The 21836-nt window shown below is 41.4% G+C and overlaps 1 protein-coding gene and 1 long non-coding RNA gene across 3 annotated transcripts in view; one reads left to right on the top strand and one right to left on the bottom strand.

The window, feature by feature from the left end:
• The window catches only part of LOC102290557 (aryl hydrocarbon receptor), a gene marked incomplete in the record, with an annotated part of 58446 nt that extends 38325 nt beyond the window's left edge, over nucleotides 1-20121 (bottom strand). Inside the window, 3 exon segments of the mRNA XM_005940850.3 lie at nucleotides 1903-1994; nucleotides 13665-13852; nucleotides 19658-20121. Of these exon segments, the coding sequence (XP_005940912.2) occupies nucleotides 1903-1994; nucleotides 13665-13852; nucleotides 19658-19698 (321 nt within the window).
• LOC121815733 lies at nucleotides 14756-17558 on the top strand. 2 transcript variants are annotated; one of them, XR_006055318.1, is made up of 4 exons: nucleotides 14756-14918; nucleotides 15387-15552; nucleotides 15625-15683; nucleotides 15986-17558. It is a non-coding gene; the product is annotated as an uncharacterized LOC121815733 (long non-coding RNA). The 2 variants fall into 2 exon arrangements; XR_006055317.1 differs by having other exon boundaries at nucleotides 14756-15552.
• Nucleotides 20122-21836: the final 1715 nt, after the last annotated feature.

Genomic DNA, 21836 nt, shown 5'->3' on the forward strand with positions numbered 1-21836 from the left:
CACACACACACACACACACACACACACACACACACACACACACACACACTCCTCTCTGATAGCACAGCGCTGATGCCCTCCCATGACCTGCTTCCTTCAGGGAGCATGAACAGCCACTGAAACTGGGCGACACAAACAGTTCATGTCTGAACTCTTCCTGAATCATCCAGAATCAAACCAGTTAGCACCTCATGGTATCATTAACCTCCGAGCTGTCAGGGTTTACTTCAGGCATCATCTGTGTACGTCTTGGTTTCCAGACTAAAAGCAGGCAGCCTGTGTCCTGTGTTGTCGTAGCTGTTGTGTGAACCTTCACTGTGTTCATTATTAACATTACCTAAAAGGGAAAAGTAGCACAATTACTAAATTCTGCCATATTTCCTCCATTCTCTGTTTGAATAATTGACTGGCTCCTCTATAATTCACTACCATCTGATGTGAAGAACAGCAAAGGAAGAGGCTTCATACAAGAACTCCTTTTATGAAGCCTATTCTTTGGAGACAAACCATCACTGTTCATCTCCTCGCTTATTCTGAGGATCAGGAGCATGAGGAGCAAGTTCTCTGTGGAGCACCGCCTCCTGACTCATCTACAAATGACCTTTCACTTTAAACAGTTTGGGGAAACGTACAGTTATCATGTGAAAGAAGTCAGAATGTTGGAGAAAGGAGCCCGTTTCCTCAGCTCTCCTGGAATGCCAGTGTGATGCACATTGGAAGGAAGTGGGCTGGAAAATCAAAGACTGCAGCCGATCCCGAAAAGCTCCGGCAGCCAGCAAGCTTTCTTCACACACGCAGCACAGACGGCACAAAGCTCTTATCTTTCTGTTAGAAGTCAAACTGGATTTTTGATCAATAATTTCTACCTGAAATTCCAGAAAATATCTCATAACAACATTTCTCTCAGATTATCCTGTCACACTCTCCAGGTCACCTAATTTGTATTTGATTAGAGCTGAAGTCTGTGATATTTACAGTACATTTGCACAAACTGGTCCATAAAGAGGCCGTGGATTAACCAAACCAGTAACCTGGTGGATGTGAGTCCTGGGAACACTCCAGGCATTTACAGCCCGTTCTCACTCCCGAGGCGTAACATCCCGACAATTTGTCAAGTCCCAAGGTGTTCCTGAGGAACGAGTTCTTATGCTACGCGCTGGCTTATGGATGAAATCCAAATATAAACACTGACTTGATGAAGACTTGAGCAGTAACGTCGTTGAAGTAGCTCCAACAGACACTGAGCCTCCTGCTGTTCGTGGCTATGAGAATGACAGTAGCGCTGTTTTCACACATGACCCAAGGACACAAAAGTGCAAATTACTGCTCCTTTACTCATCAGCTCGCTGGCTGCAGCTGAGCAGCTCAGGCGATGTTTAATTGCACCAGTGTGAACCGATGTGAGGATGGCAGTGAATCATCCCTCACACACTTTGTGATTTTGTCATAAAGAGGTTACTATCATTTTTTTACACATGTCTGCCACACAAACATTTATACAAGTGTGGTTTTAAAACTTCAGGTATTTTTAAGTATAAAGAAGCTAAATCGTATTATTCCTGCACAGATGGAGTCAAACATATTTGAACAACACTGAGACGAGCAACACAGCAGTTTTAATGCAGTTCTCAAATGTACAAAAATGAAACAATAAGTCACGTGAACAGAGTAAAATGTTAAAGACAGTCTCATCGAGAGCTGAGTCCCAGAGCCTGCATGATGCTCCCAGCTGGGAATCCCTGGAACTGAATCCTAACAGCAAACTAACACTAAAGACAACATGTTTGACTAATTAATAAATAATGATATAGACAAAGGCGTCACAGTTTTGTTGCACATGGTCAGTGATGATAAAGGGCTGCTCTGTTGTAGTCATGGTGCTTTTGGTGGTTCATAACTGACCTGCAGCAGAAGCTCACCCTCGGGCATCTTGGTATTTGTTCCTCCTGTTTTATTGTGACCATCCTTCCCTCCATTTCGATTGTTGAGGGCAACTGCAGAGAGAAACACATGCTTCAGTCTTGTGATGTTTGCACAGCACTGCTGTTATTTTCTCCACATTAAAAGCAGGAAACACACTAACAAAGCACTTTATGCAGTTTCTATGCAATAAACAGTTTCCTCAGGTTCAGAGCTTTTGAGCTAAAATATGCTGTTTTTACTTTAAAACAGAGAAGAAAGACGACAAATTCCTCCTCATCGTTGTGCAGGTGAAGCCAAAGGCAACACGTCACATCCCGACGCCGTGACAAATCGTCCGTCAGGCACTCGGAGGCACGGGAGCCATTTGGAATAAATCTATACATGTAAATGTGTTTTATGTTCTGATCATGAAACACTATTTCATACGGTTGAGGTAGAGCTGGGCGATATGAGATTTTTTCATATCACGATATGTTTTTTTCATTTCAGGCGATAACGATATCTATCACGATATCAGCCAAATAACTATATTTGTAAGATTTAAATGTGCCGTTGCTCACAAGTAAAATGTGAAATAATCAGCAGCTTGTTTTTATTTAAATATTTATTTCCCATAATAAGTTCAACAGGGTAGATGTACTTAAGGAACATGAGACTTTTTCAGATAAATAAAGGCAAATATTGCAAACTACACAAAAGGCAGCCGCTAAAGCGTTTAAGTTTCAAAATAGAACAAACGAAACAGACTAAATTGTCAATTCCACTTAGAAACAAAATATTAATTCTAAAAATAAATCTTAGTTTGTTTTACAGAAGAACAGACAAAACTGACTAACTTTTGTCAATATCAAATAAACTGAGAACTAAAAGGAAATTCTCAATCTCTCCTTGTTGTATAGCTGAGCTTTTCAAACAGTTTTAACAGTTACTTTAGTCTGACAAAAGCCGAATGACGAATTAGCGCTTCCAGTCAGAGACTGAGGCTACGTCCACACGTACACGGGTATTTTTGAAAACGGAGATTTTCCGTTTTCGTTTTAAAAAATAATCCCGTCCACACATAAAGGCAGAAATGAAGGAAAACGCTGCTATGAACATGCCAAAGCAGCAGGTGGCGCTAGATTCCTAACCGTGCAGAAATGTTGGCCAATCAGAAGTCTAGAAGCCTCGGTGGGAAAAAGTAAACAAAGCTGGGGCATAGAAGCAGAACCGAGTCGTATGTGTGGAGGGACAGTAACTGTGTGTATATGTAAGCATTTAAACACTGCAGAGAGTAGAATTAACAGTAACAGTATTGTAGAAATTCATTTCACCGAAACAATAACGTGGCGCACAGTGTGACGCATGCACCAGTTTATTGTATTTCCAGACTTGCTTTCGGCACAATTTACAGTGCACGCTACTCTGTTTTTTGTCAGACTTGAAATAGCCGAAATACCTTCACACTACGGAACTTCTATGGCTCTTCCGTTCGACAATCTCTCCGGCGTTGGAACCATCATCTGTTTTCTCTTCGGTCACGCTCGGTTGATTTTTCTAGTCGGCACACTCATTTCCTCCATTACCCGCTGGCTGCTTCCCAAACAAACACACGTGCGGCTTGGCACTTGTGCTGTACGTAACAAGTCACGCGACGTGACGCTGCGGCTGTGATTGGTTCGGCTCTGCGCTACTTAATTTGGATTGGCTGACCTTTTTTTTTTTTTTTTAGAGGACAAGAGCGGCGAGGTCTATCGCGATAGCTTAATTTCTCTATCGAGTAAAAGTTATATCGCGATACATATCGTTATCGTTCTATCGCCCAGCTCTAGGTTGAGGTGAGGGCTGGAGTACATGCTGGAGCGTGTTACCGCCACAAGCTGAATTCTATTGGATTCAACTGAGAATCCAAAGCATATCATCAGGACACTGAAGGGTACCTTTCGTGTTAATATGAGACAATCATCAGTATTACACTTTGGGAATGAGAATGCTAAGCTTCATCATCTTTTCTAGTCTTTGGCTTAGAAAGAAGTTGGTGTGGAAGAATATTTGCCGATGCTTCATCCCCTGCTTTGTGTTTTTTGCGTTTGTCCATTATGCCAGCAGCGTCTAAGCATTTTTTTTTTTTAATTTATACCACACCCCCTCCCTGCAATGCTCTGCTCGGCACGCCCCCTAGGGGGCGTGCCCCCCACTTTGGGGACCACTGGCTTAGTGCGAAGTTGAAGGTTGTCAGGTCAACTACAGCTTTTCACCACGCCCCCTTTCTCTCTTTTCTTATGAACTTACAATATATTTATTAGAAACACACACATTTGATCATGTCCACCACTTTATTAACCTCACCTGTTTTCAAATGAGCAATTTATCTACAACGATTTACTCCCATTGACTCCCATTAACCTGCCGCTGTGACCACAGTTTTCACCCTACAGATGCAGCTACACTCGACTCCTTTCACAGAAGCCCTTCTTCAAAGCACACCTGGTTATCTTACCTGACGCTTCAATTTGGCTACTTGAACGTGGGAAGCTGTGGGAACATCACCAGGACTTGCTGCTTGAAGTTCACATGAAATGACTTTAGAGCGTTAAACTTTGATGTACTTTATTTCACGAAGAAATTATGTATTAATTTGGGAGTGTTTTGGATGATAGAAAGGAGCTCTGTATGAACACTGCTGCTGCTAAACTACTGTGGTGGAAGCAGCGTGCTTGATCCCATCAGTGGGCCCCATGTCAGCACTGGCCAAATGTATCTGGCCCAGTAACTGATAGATTAAACCTGACAAACAAGCACTGACCCTGAAAATCAGGCACTCCCTCATACTTGGCGCTCTCTCTGCCGGCTCTGCAGGCAGTTTTTATTGTAATGTGTTGGTGTACAAAACGCAGACGAGAAGCTGCAAACTAAAGGTTCATGAGCGTTCCTTCAAATGTCTGCACATATGACAGCGCCTTGAGCTTATGTACAGACTGCTGAAAGGGTTGGTCTCACTCTTCTTAAACTCTACATTTTCTTTTTTAATTAATAAAAAAAAGATTCAAACCAAAATAAATATAGAAATAGGAGACTTAGACGCACAACTGAGAAACCAGCTCGTGGCTCAAGAGTTGGGAGTTCGCCTTGTAATCGGAAGGTTGCCGGTTCGAGCCCCGGCTTGGACAGTCTCGGTCGTTGTGTCCTTGGGCAAGACACTTCACCCGTTGCCTACTGGTGGTGGTCAGAGGGCCCGGTGGCGCCAGTGTCCGGCAGCCTCCCTCTGTCAGTGCGCCCCAGGGTGGCTGTGGCTACAATGTAGCTGCCATCACCAGTGTGTGAATGTGTGAATGACTGGATATGTAAAGCGCTATATAAATACAGGCCATTTACAAGGAATGAGTATATCAGAGTCTACCCAAGACAAAGAAAACACATTTGAGTTTAATAATTTTCTAATCCAATTATTAAAATTAGCTGATTTAGAGCTGGGCGATAGAACGATAACGATATGTATCGCGATATAACTTTTACTCGATAGAGAAATTAAGCTATCGCGATAGACCTCGCCGCTCTTGTCCTCTAAAAAAAAAAAAAAAGGTCAGCCAATCCAAATTAAGTAGCGCAGAGCCGAACCAATCACAGCCGCAGCGTCACGTCGCGTGAAAGCCGCACGTGTGTTTGTTTGGGAAGCAGCCAGCGGGTAATGGAGGAAATGAGTGTGCCGACTAGAAAAATCAACCGAGCGTGACCGAAGAGAAAACAGATGATGGTTCCAATGCCGGAGAGATTGTCGAACGGAAGAGCCATAGAAGTTCCGTAGTGTGAAGGTATTTCGGCTATTTCAAGTCTGACAAAAAACAGAGTAGCGTGCACTGTAAATTGTGCCGAAAGCAAGTCTGGAAATACAATAAACTGGTGCATGCGTCACACTGTGCGCCACGTTATTGTTTCGGTGAAATGAATTTCTACAATACTGTTACTGTTAATTCTACTCTCTGCAGTGTTTAAATGCTTACATATACACACAGTTACTGTCCCTCCACACATACGACTCGGTTCTGCTTCTATGCCCCAGCTTTGTTTACTTTTTCCCACCGAGGCTTCTAGACTTCTGATTGGCCAACATTTCTGCACGGTTAGGAATCTAGCGCCACCTGCTGCTTTGGCATGTTCATAGCAGCGTTTTCCTTCATTTCTGCCTTTATGTGTGGACGGGATTATTTTTTAAAACGAAAACGGAAAATCTCCGTTTTCAAAAATACCCGTGTACGTGTGGACGTAGCCTCAGTCTCTGACTGGAAGCGCTAATTCGTCATTCGGCTTTTGTCAGACTAAAGTAACTGTTAAAACTGTTTGAAAAGCTAAGCTATACAACAAGGAGAGATTGAGAATTTCCTTTTAGTTCTCAGTTTATTTGATATTGACAAAAGTTAGTCAGTTTTGTCTGTTCTTCTGTAAAACAAACTAAGATTTATTTTTAGAATTAATATTTTGTTTCTAAGTGGAATTGACAATTTAGTCTGTTTCGTTTGTTCTATTTTGAAACTTAAACGCTTTAGCGGCTGCCTTTTGTGTAGTTTGCAATATTTGCCTTTATTTATCTGAAAAAGTCTCATGTTCCTTAAGTACATCTACCCTGTTGAACTTATTATGGGAAATAAATATTTAAATAAAAACAAGCTGCTGATTATTTCACATTTTACTTGTGAGCAACGGCACATTTAAATCTTACAAATATAGTTATTTGGCTTATATCGTGATAGATATCGTTATCGCCTGAAATGAAAAAAACATATCGTGATATGAAAAAATCTCATATCGCCCAGCTCTAGTGAAGTGCACATTACATACCGGAGAGCAATACTGCGACTAACTCTACATACAGCCGCTGTCATGGTAAGTGTGGATGTGCTGTGGTTGCACATTCTACTGTGTGCGCACCCTAACTTGGTTGTGGAAGATCTGAGGAAAACTAATGTGAAACGTCTTGATGACTAACTGCTGTAAGAAATGGATATAAAAATGACTCTTAAGTTGGACACATTTGTAACAGTTTCAGTGCCAACAGTGACAGCAGACAAGCTCGCAGCTGAACATATGAACAGTAGATGGCCCTTTATGAAGAATTTCAAGAGGTCAGTATAGCTGACCCCTTTTAACAACGCTGACCCCTCACCCAGCTGGTGTGCATGTTAGCATTAGCTGATAAACTGATGGAACACGAGAAGCTGGAGAAATACCAAGGGCTCAGAGAAGAGCTCGAGAGAATGTGGAGGGTGAAGGTAACGGTGGTCCCCGTGGTAATCGGAGCACTAGGTGCGGTGACTCCCAAGCTAGGCGAGTGGCTCCAGCAGATCCCGGGAATAACATCGGAGATCTCTGTCCAGAAGAGCGCAGTCCTGGGAACAGCTAAGATACTGCGCAGGACCCTCAAGCTCCCAGGCCTCTGGTAGAGGACCCGAGCTTGAAGGATAAGACCGCCCACAGGGGCGAGGGGGGAATTTTTTTTTTATATAAAAAATAAAAAATCTACAGAGTTGAAATTGATTAAATGAATTCCCTGCCTTCACTACATGACGCCTGCTGAAAGGCCCTGTCACAACTTTTACACAGGCTAATCCATAAACATCAAACAGGTTTCCACTGGACTTCACTGTTTACATGACGCAGCCCCACTAACCTGCCACAGCTCAGGAGTTTGGCTGCTAACAAAAACCAGTAAAAACTCACATCTTCTCTATTCTTGCTTCTCGTGAAATTTTTAACTGATTTAAATATTTTCATGAATCACACATAAAGCCCTACAGAGCCCAAATCCTTCTTACATAGCTCATGTTCTGAGCTTCCAGCTTCTCTAGTTATCCCATTAGAGACTACTGACTACTCCACTGCTTTACTTCAAATCCACGTTTTTGAGTTTGCAGCACCAAACCTTTGAAACGACATCCCTGAAGCTGTCGTTCATTTTGATTAGTACGCAAACATATTAATATTTCATCACATTTTTGGCTATAATTTACAATAACATGCACTTTATAAAGTGCTACACAAATAAGGTTATAAGTTATCATAACAATAAAGTTCACATGAGTTTGACATTTTAAATAATGCACAATTTTCTGCTCTGATATTAATGTGTAATGTCTGTGAACCTTCTCCTTGTATAAATGGGCATGCAGTAATTACAATACAACCACATCCTCACAGCCTTCCTCTCTGTGCAAACAACCAAATGATCCTTTGCTTTGCATTGACAGCATTAACACAGCACAGAAAGAGTCAATGCAAAAATGAACAGTCAATGCAGCTGCCCCACTCCCACATCTACTAACACATGCTGTACACACCAGCACACATATTAGAGAAAACACGCACGCCTTCCTGGCATTCGCAGGGCTGGGGGATGGGGTTAAGCCAAGTAGGAGAAGGACAGAGGATGAGGCTGGCAGAGGGAGGAAGAGCTGTCGTTAAGGGACGGCCCACTGCTGACCCCACAGCTCTACCTTTCATTTGTGGTCAGAGAGATGACCTACAGGAAGGAGGGGGAAGCAGTGCACAGTGAAACAGGCATCATGACCTGTCACAAGACTTTGGGAATGGTCACACAGCTTACATAACAAATCCCAGAGCAGCAGTTCTGGGCTACAAAAGTGGGACAAACTGCAGATATTTGCAGCTGTGTGCCAGGTTTATGTGTTTTTCTCCTCATAGTTCATTTTTAATACAATATCAGAGGAATCCACAGGAAGACCCTGAACTTCTGTGGCCTTATCATCATGACAATTTTCATTCCTGCTTCCCTTTACTGCACCTGCCAGAAACAGCTCTTTAATAATGTTTTGCTCTCTTTATGAACATTATTCATATTTGTTCATTTACAAATATAATCCACTAAAATTAAAATGACAATAGCGTGTTCCAAGAGCCGCAGCTTATCTGAACAACAAATACCCAGCTATGGATACAACAATAGGATTATTAATGTTAATGATGACAACAATAATCATGTCTGTGGTTACCTACAGGTCCAAACATGGATGGGACGACTCAGCAACACTGGAGTGAAATCAGGTTGGCTTCCTGTCTTTAAAAAAAACTGCGGGAAGCTTTCCAGGACACTGGGTCAGTTAAAGGGGACAGGAAGAGGAAAAAGGACAGAGCGTCTGGCTGCAGGCACAGACGTTTCTAAGAAACCCAGAGGCGTCTTTATTGGCTCAGTTCTGTCATCTACAATCTTATCAAGCTTTTGTTTGTTGTAAACACAGTAGCAGTTGCCTCCAAGGGGATATCTTCACTATGATAGCACAGCTGATCTAACAATTTATCCAAAAAACAAATGGATAAATGAATAAAACAGCTGCTACGGTCACACCTACTGTGCTGTACTATATGTAGAGCATGGCTAAATGTGTGCTCTAGCCATTTGAGGACAATAATTATAGAATTGACATCATTTTCCACATTCTGGGATTAGCTTGGAGCTCTGATAAGGCAGAAATGGATCCCCATCAATCAGGATTTGTCCCAGAAGCTCACATCCAGTCAACTGGAGGAGTTTTAAAGTAGAAGGATCGACTAACAGTGACTCCTGGCATACATGGGATTTATTTGACAGTCTTTGAAACTTGTGAAACGTTTATGCTTGTTCTTTTCTATATCACAGAAACCTAGAAAATCGAAATAAAAAGTGGCAAAGTGAATTTGCTCCACTGCCCAAACTTCCAGTCACGTTTATGACTGTAATACTAAAAGGCACATCATGCATTTTAGTAAAGCTGTTGTTGGATGTTAGTAAAGCTGACATCCATCATGAACAACCCACATCACCCACTGCATGAGTCTGTGAGTGGGCTGAGCAGCTCCTTTAGTCAGAGACTGAAACACCCTCGCTGCAGGAAGGAGCGCTTTGGCAGATCATTCATCCCAACAGCAGTTAGACTCCATAACTCCTCAATCACGATGTCATGACTCACTGGACACTGTGAACAACCACGGTCACCACTTCATGCATAATGCTTCCATGTGTACGGACATGTGCAGGTATATATGTCTGTATATGAATACATATGTATATTTAGTGTGTACATGTGTGTGTGTGTACATGTCTATACATAGGAATAGTAGTGGTACAATAGTTATGTTAAGCTACATAGTTTATGTCCTGCATATTTCCAACCATATCCATAATCACATAGTGTGTATGCTACTGTTGTATATAGTGTGTTATCTTACTTTTTTTCATTGGTTGTCCTTTTTGGATTTTTGGATTTCCTTCTGTACCTGAGCTGAGGTGACGCAAAAATTTCCCCGTTTGGGATCACTAAAGTCTTATCTCATCTTATCACTGCGTCTACACTGCACGTCATCTGTGACAGGACTGCTAGAAACATGTGATCTGAACTTTTTCAAACGTTAGCTCAGACTAACGGCTGAACCTGCAGCTCAGGTGGTCGAGCAGGTCATCTGCTGATTCAGCATCTCTAACAGTGCTTGGATCCAAATGCCAGACAGCAGCTGTGAATGTGTATTTTATAGCTGAGGATACGGGGGGCGGGGGGATCCACGTGTTTGCAGCGTTAACTCACCTCTCCTCAGACTGAATGAGCCCATTGTAGCTGCTGACAATAACAAAGATGGCAGCTGGCTCGGATAATGCTGTCAGCCAGATTAAATGGGCTCTGTCAGAGCTTTGTTCAGCTCCTGTGATGCATTCAATGCCCGCTCTCAGGAGATTTTTAAAGACACCTTATTGATGTTGAAAAAAACAATACTTAATGAAGTCATAGCTCTTTTAGTGTTTAAGAGTTCCTCTTAACATCCAAGCGGAGCAGAGTGCTGAAGAAGTGGCAGCATTCCCAGAGTGCTGCTAGCTCCATGCTGTCCAGGTCATCCAGCCTCGGAAGCTTCTGACAAGTGAATTTGTGCTGTTTACATACAGCAAATTACAGCTGACTGCAGAGGCAGCCTGGAGCACTGGAGCTGCTTCCTTTATGTAAGAGCCCTGAGCTTGTTAATTACTTAGAGACTGTCCAGGAAGTAGGCTAATGCAGTTAGACAAGAGGTTTTGTCTATAGGCTACACTTTGACCTAATGCTACGGCAATCCACGATCAATAATTCACTGTGACAGCTTGAGGAGATACCAAATGCTTCTGTATGTTACTAAATGTAGCTCCTGAACATAATTAAGGAAATACGTAAGAAAAGCACTTTGCTTTCTTTTCTTAGCGTACAGCCACGTGGCAAAACTAAGCAAAGCATTTGTGCAAACACTTTAAACATACTCTAATCACCACAGCTGTAACCTGTGTGTCTCTACCAAACAGCCATTTCAGAACGACGCTGCCTTAAACAAACACTGCTCTGCCTCCATTTCATAAATTCTTTAAACTCCAGGGTTTCTCTCAATTATTCATGTTTTGGGAGCCACTGCATTGCAGCATTCGCCTCGAAAGATCGCCACCTAAAATAACAATGTTTTCACTCTGAACACCATGCAACACATACCAAACACAGTTCTTAATCCCCATATATGTGAAGTCACACAGACACAGGTCTTAATGAAATAATGAGAGCCTGTTGCTGTGATGAAGTCATCAGAAGAAGGCAATGGGTTCTTGTTCTTGTGGTGCTCTGAGATGATCTGCGAGCTGTTGGGCAACACCAAAAGAGTAGCTTGACTGTGACACAATCATCATGGCTGAAAATAACTGAGGACATTTAAAAACAGCTGCTGCTTTCTGTTCACAATAACGACACATAAAAACAAATTCCAGTTTGTTTCTTTAAGTCTGAAGTCATTAGTCGTTTTCAGGTCCAAACTCCACTTCAGGTCCCAAAGTCAAACGAACACGGCAACATCACTGAGAGTCACAAACTGTCAATTCTTTCATCTGTAATAAAATCATCAGCATTGCTGCTTTACCAGGTGTAACTATGAAGTTTAACATCCAGGCATCCATGAAAACAGGATTTATTACATTTAACGGAGATGAATTTAGCAGGAAGTTAGCTCGCTAGCTTCCACCTAAACATGATATAGCATGTTCTGACTGAGAGATTTCTGTAAATACTCAAACGTACAGCTCTGCTATCACTTCCAACATAAATGAAGACAGAAAACTAAACAGCAGTGACGTTTGTAGGGTTACTGAAGTTGGGCTAGCTGCTATATAACGATGTGCTAGCGACACAGCTACGTTAGCATAGTATAAACACAGTGAAGCTGGAGGATGAACGCTAACTTTTTTCCACTCGATAAAAGTTAACGTGAGGGATTCTGGTGGTTAGAGACAAATGTAATCGCATGGCAGGATGCTGTAAACGGACCAAACTCCAGTCAGGAGAACAACTGAGATAATCCATCCACAATACGAGGTTAGTCATTCATATACTGCTGCATGGGCTGTAGTTACATCGGAGGGGTTTAAAAACTGAGCTTTAAAATGAACAGTGGTAATTAATAAACACAGAGTAGTTTGGACCCAGAAGCAGGGTTCATATGTCATCAACAACCGGATTGGTTCACAGGGAAGCAGTGGTTAAGACAGCAAGAGGGTCCTGGTTCAAACTCCAGTCGCAGTTAGTAGTACCAAAAAGACATGAGTACAGATAGAAACAGCAGTCTTCTCTCAACTCTACTGGTTCTGAGTGAAAGACCCTTCAAAGAGGATATTACTGTTCTAACTTAAATAGATGCTATTTTTGATTTTTTAAAATATTAATATTTATTCCCCCTCCTCTTTACAATTTCAATAATATTCTACACTATCCGTTTCCACAGAAGTTGGCCTTATTTCCTTGGTGTTGTGGTGATGTAGTGAAGTGGAACAAGGTCCAAGGACCTAATCAGAACCAGCTCCAGGGATTTTCACCAAAACAAACAAACAAACAAACAAAGTGCAAAGCTGTTCTGCAAACCTTTCACCATCAGTTGCTGAGTAAAGGTCTAACTACAAGAAATCCACCAGTGACATTTCACATTTTTCTAACTTTTTTTATAGCTGTGAAACAACAACTGTATTTTTGATCAGTCCAGTTCATCTGTTACTTTTTTATCAGAGGATTTTACCATACATACAGATTTCCATCAGCTCATCCTGCACTTTGCAAAATATTCACCTGTTTACAAATGTGCAGACTATTATACACATTATTGTCATTGTGCAGTGCATACTATGGTTCTGTCTTTATTCCAGCACAGGATTAATACTATATCCATCTGTGAATGGATGAACATCTCACGGCCCATCTGTGCAGAGCTGTACATTGTTGTTATTTAGTGTATGTGTCTTTTCACGGCTGTTTTTACACAGCACCTGTCGTCCACCAGGTGTGGAGCCAGTTTTACCTTAATGCCTTATGAGAACTAGTCCATGAATGTTGCATAGCTTTACACAACAGCAGCTGGACTCATTTTCATGGGAAGAAATCCACAGAGGAGAGAATGTGAAATTTTACCCATCAGTTTCTTGCAGTAGTCTCTCCCACAGCCACCAGCTTCAGTGGTTTTAGGGCCCAGACAGTTTCTGGTAATAGCATCAGGGAACCTCTTTTTACACTGGAAGTCGATATCCAAAGGTCCAAATATAAGGCAAGTGTTGGCTTTAGCATTTGTCCTGCTTTCAATCACTGCGCTGAGCTACGCTAACCGTTTAGGAATCATAAGTTTTATAGAGAAATACCAAAAACCTTTCACTTTCTGGGAGAAGAGTTTGTGACTTACAAAATGAATGTCTACTGCTTAATGCCATTGCTCCGATCAGAAGGTAACTTTACCAGAGAAGAAACTCTTGGCTCGTAGGTAGCTGACACTTAGGCGGAGGATGGACAATTTATCCAGACTGGCGGTGACCTCTTCAGGAAACGGCAGCAGACTGGCCAGCCGCTCCAGCTCCCCGTTTAGCCTGTCTCTATGTCGTTTAGATGGATTGGACTTGGATCCCGCAGTTGGTGGTTGCTTCACCCTGATTAGAAAGCAAACAAGAACCATTGGTATTGCTGTAGGTAGATTAGATCTGGTTCTTCGTGTATGCAGCCTGTCTTCTGTATTATTTTTAAGTGTAGACTCGCTGTGTATCAAAGACAGACATTGCTCTGGGTCTCAAAAGTGTGGTCAAGTAAAGAAGTCCCTTAAAAATCGACTTTCATTCCAATAACCAGCAGAGAGCGACCACTCCAACAAGACCTCGGGAAACTCTTTCTGACAGCAGATGTAAAATGTGCTTAATACAGATAATAAAGACATAAAAACCCTGCATATGTTTACAGTGCAGTAAGACAGTTTATTGTCTCAATCACTTGGTTAAACTCTAAACTAAGCAAAGTGAATCACATTTTGTGACTTCAAGTGGCGATGGGTGAAATAAGTGCCTGTGGTGGGAAGCAGGCAGCCTGAGACCCACTTTTCTCTGCTTCCAAACGAGTGACAGACGTGACCTTGAAGCCGTCACCTTCAAAATGATGCACGACAAGTGATGTGTTTTTGGTGTGTTGGAGCTTTACTGACGACAGCGTGCAAATAATATTGTACAGCGGAAAGATTCACTTATATATATTACTATATAAGTGAATTGTGTACCTTGGCTTCTCAGTCCCCTGTCACATTTCAAAAAGCCAAGATGGTTGCCTAATGCACTCCTAGCCTGCTCAGGTTGTTCTTTTATGAACGGTCTATGGTTTTCCAGCCTGCACAGTAAGCAAACACTGGGATTTGTTGTGTGAAGTAATCCTTTAACAACACCCATCTTAATCTATCTGGCTGTGACTGAAACCAACAAGCTTTCAGTTCAATCAGATTTGAATCGTTTCTTCCAAGCGACGTGTAACCCATATCAACTACTCCCTGTCACATGACCTACGTCAGCTGATTTGAGGTCCCTCTCCTGATTGGCTCCTTCCACGTCGCGGCAACTCTGAAAACCGGCTGTGGAGGGATACTTCCGGGTTCGACTCCTGCTGTGGCTGTAAGCTCGTGGCGTTTAGAACGGCGTTGGAAAACAAAGCGTTTTCTCCTCTCATTTCACCTCAGCGGTAAGTGTCCTTAATATCTACCAAAAACAACCTTTTGGTTGTCAGTAACCAGTCGATCTTTTTCGCGATTAAAAAATGACTTTGTTCGGCGGCGTTCCCACCGCGAGCAGAACTCCGGTTCAAACACCGCTGTTTTTGAACACTTTTATTTACTTAAGCACTTTAATGGGCTTACTTTAAAACAAAGTGCGATTGAATGATTATTGTTATGTGTTGCCTTGGATTCGGCTATGCTGTCTGTTAGACAGTAGTTTCTTTATTGTTGTTTTTGTATTGTTTGTAGCGAACGCTACTGGAATGTATAGATTAAGCTACGTAGCCAAGATGATTAATAATTTAACTGTTGTACATTGATGATTCATGATTTGCATCGTTACATAGACTTGCAGAAAAATATATTTGTTTACCGGTAAACTGAATCGAACTTGATGTGCTAATGGACATTTTTCTGACCTACGTGTAACCCAGAGTAATTTCCTGCACTAATTTCCTGCCATTGAACGCATCACAAATAAATGACTCCAACCACATGACTTTGCTCAGCCAATCGGATGGCATGTAGGTCATAGTAAGCCTGTCCCGGCTTCCTCCGGTCAGATGCGTGGAGGCAAGCCAGGTGACAGAGCTGTTACAGGTGTGTATTGGCAAATATTTGCTTTTCCCGTTTTAATGCATTTTTTAACACAAACTAACTTATGCAACTTAGATGCTGATTACTGTGAGCCCGAGCCATAATGTTGTTGTGCACTGAACAGAACGGAATTGGTGAGTTTGAACTTTTAATTGACTGTTTGTATTGCTACCAGCTGACGCTAATTGGCTGCTGCCGGTCCAAACAATTTGATTTTGATTTGACCGATAGTTGTTGAATAACAAATGTTGTGGAGCTACATAGTATGTATGTAGCAGTTGAAATGTTTCATTTAAATCCTTATTGGTTAGATATATTATATTTAACCAATAGATTGTTTGTTTATTTATAAATTGTGTGCACAGGAACAAGAATAACTTAATGTATTTAGCTTAATTGGCTGTGATTTCTTATTGGCCTTGTTTATTTAATGCAGGCCAGGTGAACCTTTTTTGGGGTATGAAAAAGGATGGCGAGCCAATGAACTGCTAGGAGCAGGACTCATTCTGCAATTGAAGCTTCCACTGGTTGGGTAGGAAGCTATCAAAGACAACGCTCTGTCCCCATTTTCCAAATACACTGATTTCCGCAATCATACACACCATTCCCCTCATTTCTGGACAATAGCGCTTGGACATCTCTCATGGACATTCAGATGAAACTCATGGACTTCAGTGTGGATCAGTGGATTTGATATTAACATGTATTTTTTATGGGGGAACCGTTTTTTGAAAATCTGTATTGCTTGGTATAACCCAGAAGAATCTGCTTAGATGTCTTTGTGCACCCTCACTGGGTTTTGATTAATTGGATAGCTGCAGCAGGAGTGATTATTGAAGTTTTTCTTTTGTTGTTTTTCTTTGGGGTTGGTTAAATACATGGTACCTGCAAAAACATTTGTGTTGTGTGTATTTATTAATTACTGCCCATCAGCTCCAGTAGCATTCCTAAATCTTCTGATTAATGATAACCATATTTCACTCAATCCCTAGCCTGTATTAATTCATTAGTGCTTCATCAGTGTTACATACAGGTCAGGTTTTTTGTCCCCCTTTGAATTGATCTTCTTCATATTGAAGTGGCGAGCCGGTAGGACTTTTTTATTTTATTTTATTTTATTTTTTTTTCCACTTTGCCGTCTTTGGATTACGGACATATTTCCCCATTGTATGATGCTGGACCCTAAGGAGGAATACCTTAAAAGTGAACTTTAAAAATAATATTTTGCCCTTTAAGTTACAAAGAGAATTTTTAATGTGTTCAAGGGGAGAAGATGGTAGAAGGAAATTTTATTTTAAGCATCAGTTAGCTAGGACAACACAAAGATTCATGAGTGCAACGGTTAGGGGTATACGACTGTGGAACTCTCTTCATTATAATTTAAAGAATTGTATAAGTTTATATTGTTTTAAAGTGTTACATGCTTAAAACGATAACTCAATATGAAGAATGTGAATGAAATTGGAGTTCATTGAAAATGGATCCTTTTATAATTTTTATTTATTTTAATTTTATTTTTCTCCTTGTTACTATGTGGAGTGGTATATTCTGATAGTAAATTTGTTGTTTGGTTTGTGTTAGGACCGGAGAGAAATGTTAATGTTAGTTTGTTCCCTGATTTTTGGTGTCCACTTGTAATATAAGTTGGATTGTAGATAGGGGGCGGGGTTTAATAAGAATATTTTCTTCTTCCTGCTCCTTTTCACACATGGTTGTAGTGCTTTTTGATAGAAAGTGTTGGTTTGTTTGATCTGTTGTACCAAGTGTGAAATAAATAAATGAAAAGGACCAAAAAGGACTCTTGCACAGAAATCACAGCTTTGATTTATTACTTGTGGGCATTTATGTTGTGTGTTGTATAATTTTTGTTCCATTTCCCCTTCCCCCATTTATTTAATATATTTTTGGTACAGGATATTGCAGTCTTTGGTCTCATCATTCACACCATCTAGGCTCCATAAAGAACTATTTCTTCTGCGCGTCAGTCAGTAAACTCATCCATTGCAATAAAACGAGCCCTTCAATAACTTTGCGTTACAGACGTGTTTATTTGCGGCTGTAACTGGTGCTTTCAGACTAAAGTACAAACTGGATGATTAACCAGATGCAAAGAAAGAAAGCTGACAGATCCTAATGTGAGACATCACAGAGCTCAAAGTAAAGAGTACTTTGTCCTACATGCCTTCTATACTGTACTGTCATAAAGGAACGTAGTAATACGTGACTTTATTGTTCTAATGTCAGAAAATCCAGTAACTGATAATGTGGATGGTCTTGTCAGTATATATACTACATATATTTTATAGTTTGCATTAAAAGAGCAGCCAATCACATGCTCTGAACTTCAGTGCTGGGTGGGCCTCCCTGTCGGCCTACATTTAAAACACTGAACGTTTCTTTACTTCAATTCCAAATCAAAGCTGAAGTTTCACATGTTTTTGGTTTTTTCCACACTAGCATGGCAACGATGTGAGTATAATATGACTACAACGACCTCTCCTAACATCACAACACATGGATGGATGGAGATCTGGTTATCCTGCACGTCAGCGATAGCAGCTTGATATGCAGGCTTGTCTTTTTCCTCTCAGTCTCTGTTCAGACGTTATTTTCACTCAAATTCATTCTCTGATTTGATATTTTCTGAGTCACTTGAGTCAGAAACATTCAGCGTTGCTCAGTCGGGAAATGTGTTTGCGTGGACTAGTCACGCGTCATGTTCTCAGAGTTAAACAAGCTCAGGGAGTCAGGAAGTCTGTCCCTGTTTCAACACAAATGTAACCGAATGCTCATCTCAGTAGTGACAGTACGTGTCAGCAAGAGGAGAATTATAGGCTGTGTTTAGGAGCCTTACTGACACTGAGGACGTTTTCAAGAATTATGCTGCACCACTGATCCGTTTCTGAGCTTGAGTTCTGTCACATTCATGGGAGTCAGTCATTTCAGTTCTGACCAGCAAAACCACAGTAACCTAGAAGTGCTTAGTGTTCTCATCATTTGCTTCTGCAAAGAAGAGTGGGCCACAGTTCCTCCACAGCAAAGTGAAACTGTCATTGCCACTTATCACAAACACTTGGTTCAGGGAACGATTACATTTTCCACACAGGGCCGGTTGGTTTGGTTCGCTACTTTCCCTTAATTCGTGAAATCATCACCTAACAACTGCATTTTGTATTAACTGGATGCTGCAGTCAGATAAACATTCAGCCTGTAACCCTGACAACGAGTCCGGTTTGTCTAATATTAACATTTATTCGATAAACACGCTAAAAGCTGAGAAATGCGGAAGGGGGGAAATGGTTTTATAGCAGCGCATTAGCGGAGAACTGACCGCAGATGTAACGATTTCAGATATGACTTCTTTTATATGACTTCTTCCTTTTAAATAATTCTCCCGCAGCTTTCCCAGAGTCAGATCACATCCGAGCAGAACAAAGGCCTGCGGAGGATGCAGATCATCTCGGTGCCGTTTTCCCAGTTTAGTAGAGACTGAGCGTTTAAAGCTGGAGTGTGACCGTGACGCCACTGACCGCTTGGAATTTATTTTAAAAGATTTTTTTTTTCACTGAAAAAGGTTCGTGAGTGTTTGAGTCGCGTTAATGCGATTAAAAACAGATTAGGGCCTCTTACCAAAGGCCTTTTTATAAAAAGATTTGAAATTAAATGAAGCGGAGTTTTACTAAAGCAACAACATAAAAACCGAAGATATCTTCAATATCCCTGCAAAAGGAAACGAAAGGGGGAAAACGGCCCAGCTGGTTGTTTGAAGGGCGTTTGACAGAAAATAGCCGAGCAGTCGTCCCGTAAGCCTCGAGGCCTGGAAAACGTTGGGACAATAAAATAATTCATGTACAATAATTCACACAAGTGTGGCGTTATCATTAACAGACAGAAATCATGTTAAAGAATGAGGCCACAGCTGCAGGCCCGCGATAATCCGCACTGAACATCCACCGACCTGATTCAGCATCGTCAGCAAATAGATTTGTTTCCATGAATTTAGGACGACAAAGAAACAAATCTTCTTAATTACGAAACACAATAAATGTGACGTGGATGTTAGAATAGACGGAGGGAAACCTTCAAAGATGAAACGAGAGAAACTTACACTCGCTGAACGGGTTTTCTCCTCTTGCGTCCTGCATACATGGCTGTTACTCTTACGGAAGCCTCTGGAGAATCCGTCTTTCTGCGCTACATGTGCAGAAACTCTGCTTTTATCCTCCGCATCAACTGGAAAAGCAGGATCGTTAAATTAAAATATGTGATAAAGAATCCGACCTGCCATAAACGAGAACATTCAGCTGCGCCTAAACATCAACTTGTTATGAGTGAGAAAGCAACGCAGTTTTGCTCCTGAGGAAAAGGAGTGCGCACTCTGCTCCACTTTCCAACTGCAGCTCAAAGACGCGCTCCCGGTATTCCCATTTACTCAGCAGTGTCCTCCAATTAGGCTGGACAGCAGTTACGAGATGGACAGCGGGTGCGCGCATTCCACTGGCGGGTACGCCCCATGCAAATTTCTAACGGATGCGCGCTTCATGGGATTCGCCTTAAATGCAGTTTGGGCAGCGGGGATGCGTGTGGGAAACGTGCGCGTGCACATAGGAGAGTCTCCTGGAAACACTAGCACGGCGAGTTCACGCAAGCGCGTTCCCGAGCGAGTCCTGGCGTCCAATCAGCGCACAAAGCAGACGCGGAGGGTTATGCGGAGGCTGAATGTGGGACAGGGGTCAGACTCATGTGTCAGGGAGTTTATGCGGACGTTGATAACGTCTGTGATGGGACAGAGGGACGAACGTGAGCACAGAGACACAATATTACCGCAAAGAGATGGAAAGACTACAGAGAGGGGAAAAGGATTCAAATAAGAAAGACAACATGGAAAACAATCAGTGTTGGCAGACAATCAAATAATTACATCATTTCTGAAAGAAATAATTAATATACCTTAATGCTCGTTAATAGTGTCATTGTTTAAGTTACGTTGAGTAATTTGAAAATAATTATTTTGTGGCTCATTTTCATTATTCTGTTTTCCATGTTTTCGTCATTTTGCTTGGTAACCTGCTGGTGCAGCTCAGGATGTGACGCTATCAGTTTTGTCAAAGCTGTCCAGATTTACCACTAACGAGAGAGCTTGAAAATTATATACTGTGCAAAACAACATACGAAATCAAAATTGAGGGGAAGAACATTATCACTTATTTTGAAACTAAAGGAAAAAAAATGTGGTATTGTCAATCTTAATCTTATTAGGGAAATTCAATATACATAAATGTAAATTTCAAAACTCAACCCCTTCATTTAATTTGTTTTTGATTGAAATTGAATATTACTTAAACTCTCTCAAATTAACTTCATTCAGAAATGTTTAACGAATGAGCTGTCACGGATACAACTTTCAAGTGCAAAGTTGTTATGAAGTCTGTCACGTCCCTCTCTTTTTTCCTCTCCTTTATTTATTTATCCTTCTTATTTCTTTGTACTCTATATTGTTACTCTTACCTGCCCTCTATGTTTACTGTACAAACTGAACTGGAATGACTGGCTGTTCACTTTATAATTTCAAATAAAGTTCGAGGGGAAAAAAAAGATTTACCACTAACGTCCAATCAAATTATCTCATTCTCAAGTGTTTTATTATAGAATGTATAGTTACATAATTACAATGTGAAGAATTAAAATCTCTGACTTTGCAAATGTTTTTAAGACACTGTTAATAATAATTAATGAAAAATGCTCTGATCTGTTTCCAAGCAAAATGTAATTTTAAATAAATTCAAGTGAAATTTAATTAAAAGTATTTCATTGAGCTAATCCACTGTCAACCATCCATCCATCCATCCGCTTCCGCATATCCTTTTCAGGGTCGCGGGGGGCGCTGGAGCCTATCCCAGCTGTCATAGGGCGAGAGGCAGGGTACACCCTGGACAGGTCGCCAGTCTGTCGCAGGGCCAACACACAGGGACAGACAACCATTCGCACTCACATTCACTCGCACATTCACACCTAGTGACAATTTGGATTAGTCAATTAACCTATCCCCACAAGCTGCATGTCTTTGGACGGTGGGAGGAAGCCGGAGTACCCGGAGAGAACCCACGCAACACGGGGAGAACATGCAAACTCTACACAGAAAGACCCCGGCCTGATGTTGGGATTGAACTCAGGACCTTCTTGCTGTGCGGCAACAGTGCTAACCACCGTGCCACCGTGCTGCCCACTGTCAACCACAAAGATATATTGTTTTACCTTAAAGCTGTGCTCAGTTACTAATAACTCTG

The sequence above is a fragment of the Haplochromis burtoni genome, unplaced genomic scaffold (genome assembly GCF_018398535.1).
Source record: "Haplochromis burtoni strain Fernald_Lab_line unplaced genomic scaffold, NCSU_Asbu1 Contig_283, whole genome shotgun sequence".
Classification (NCBI taxonomy): Eukaryota; Metazoa; Chordata; class Actinopteri; order Cichliformes; family Cichlidae; genus Haplochromis; species Haplochromis burtoni.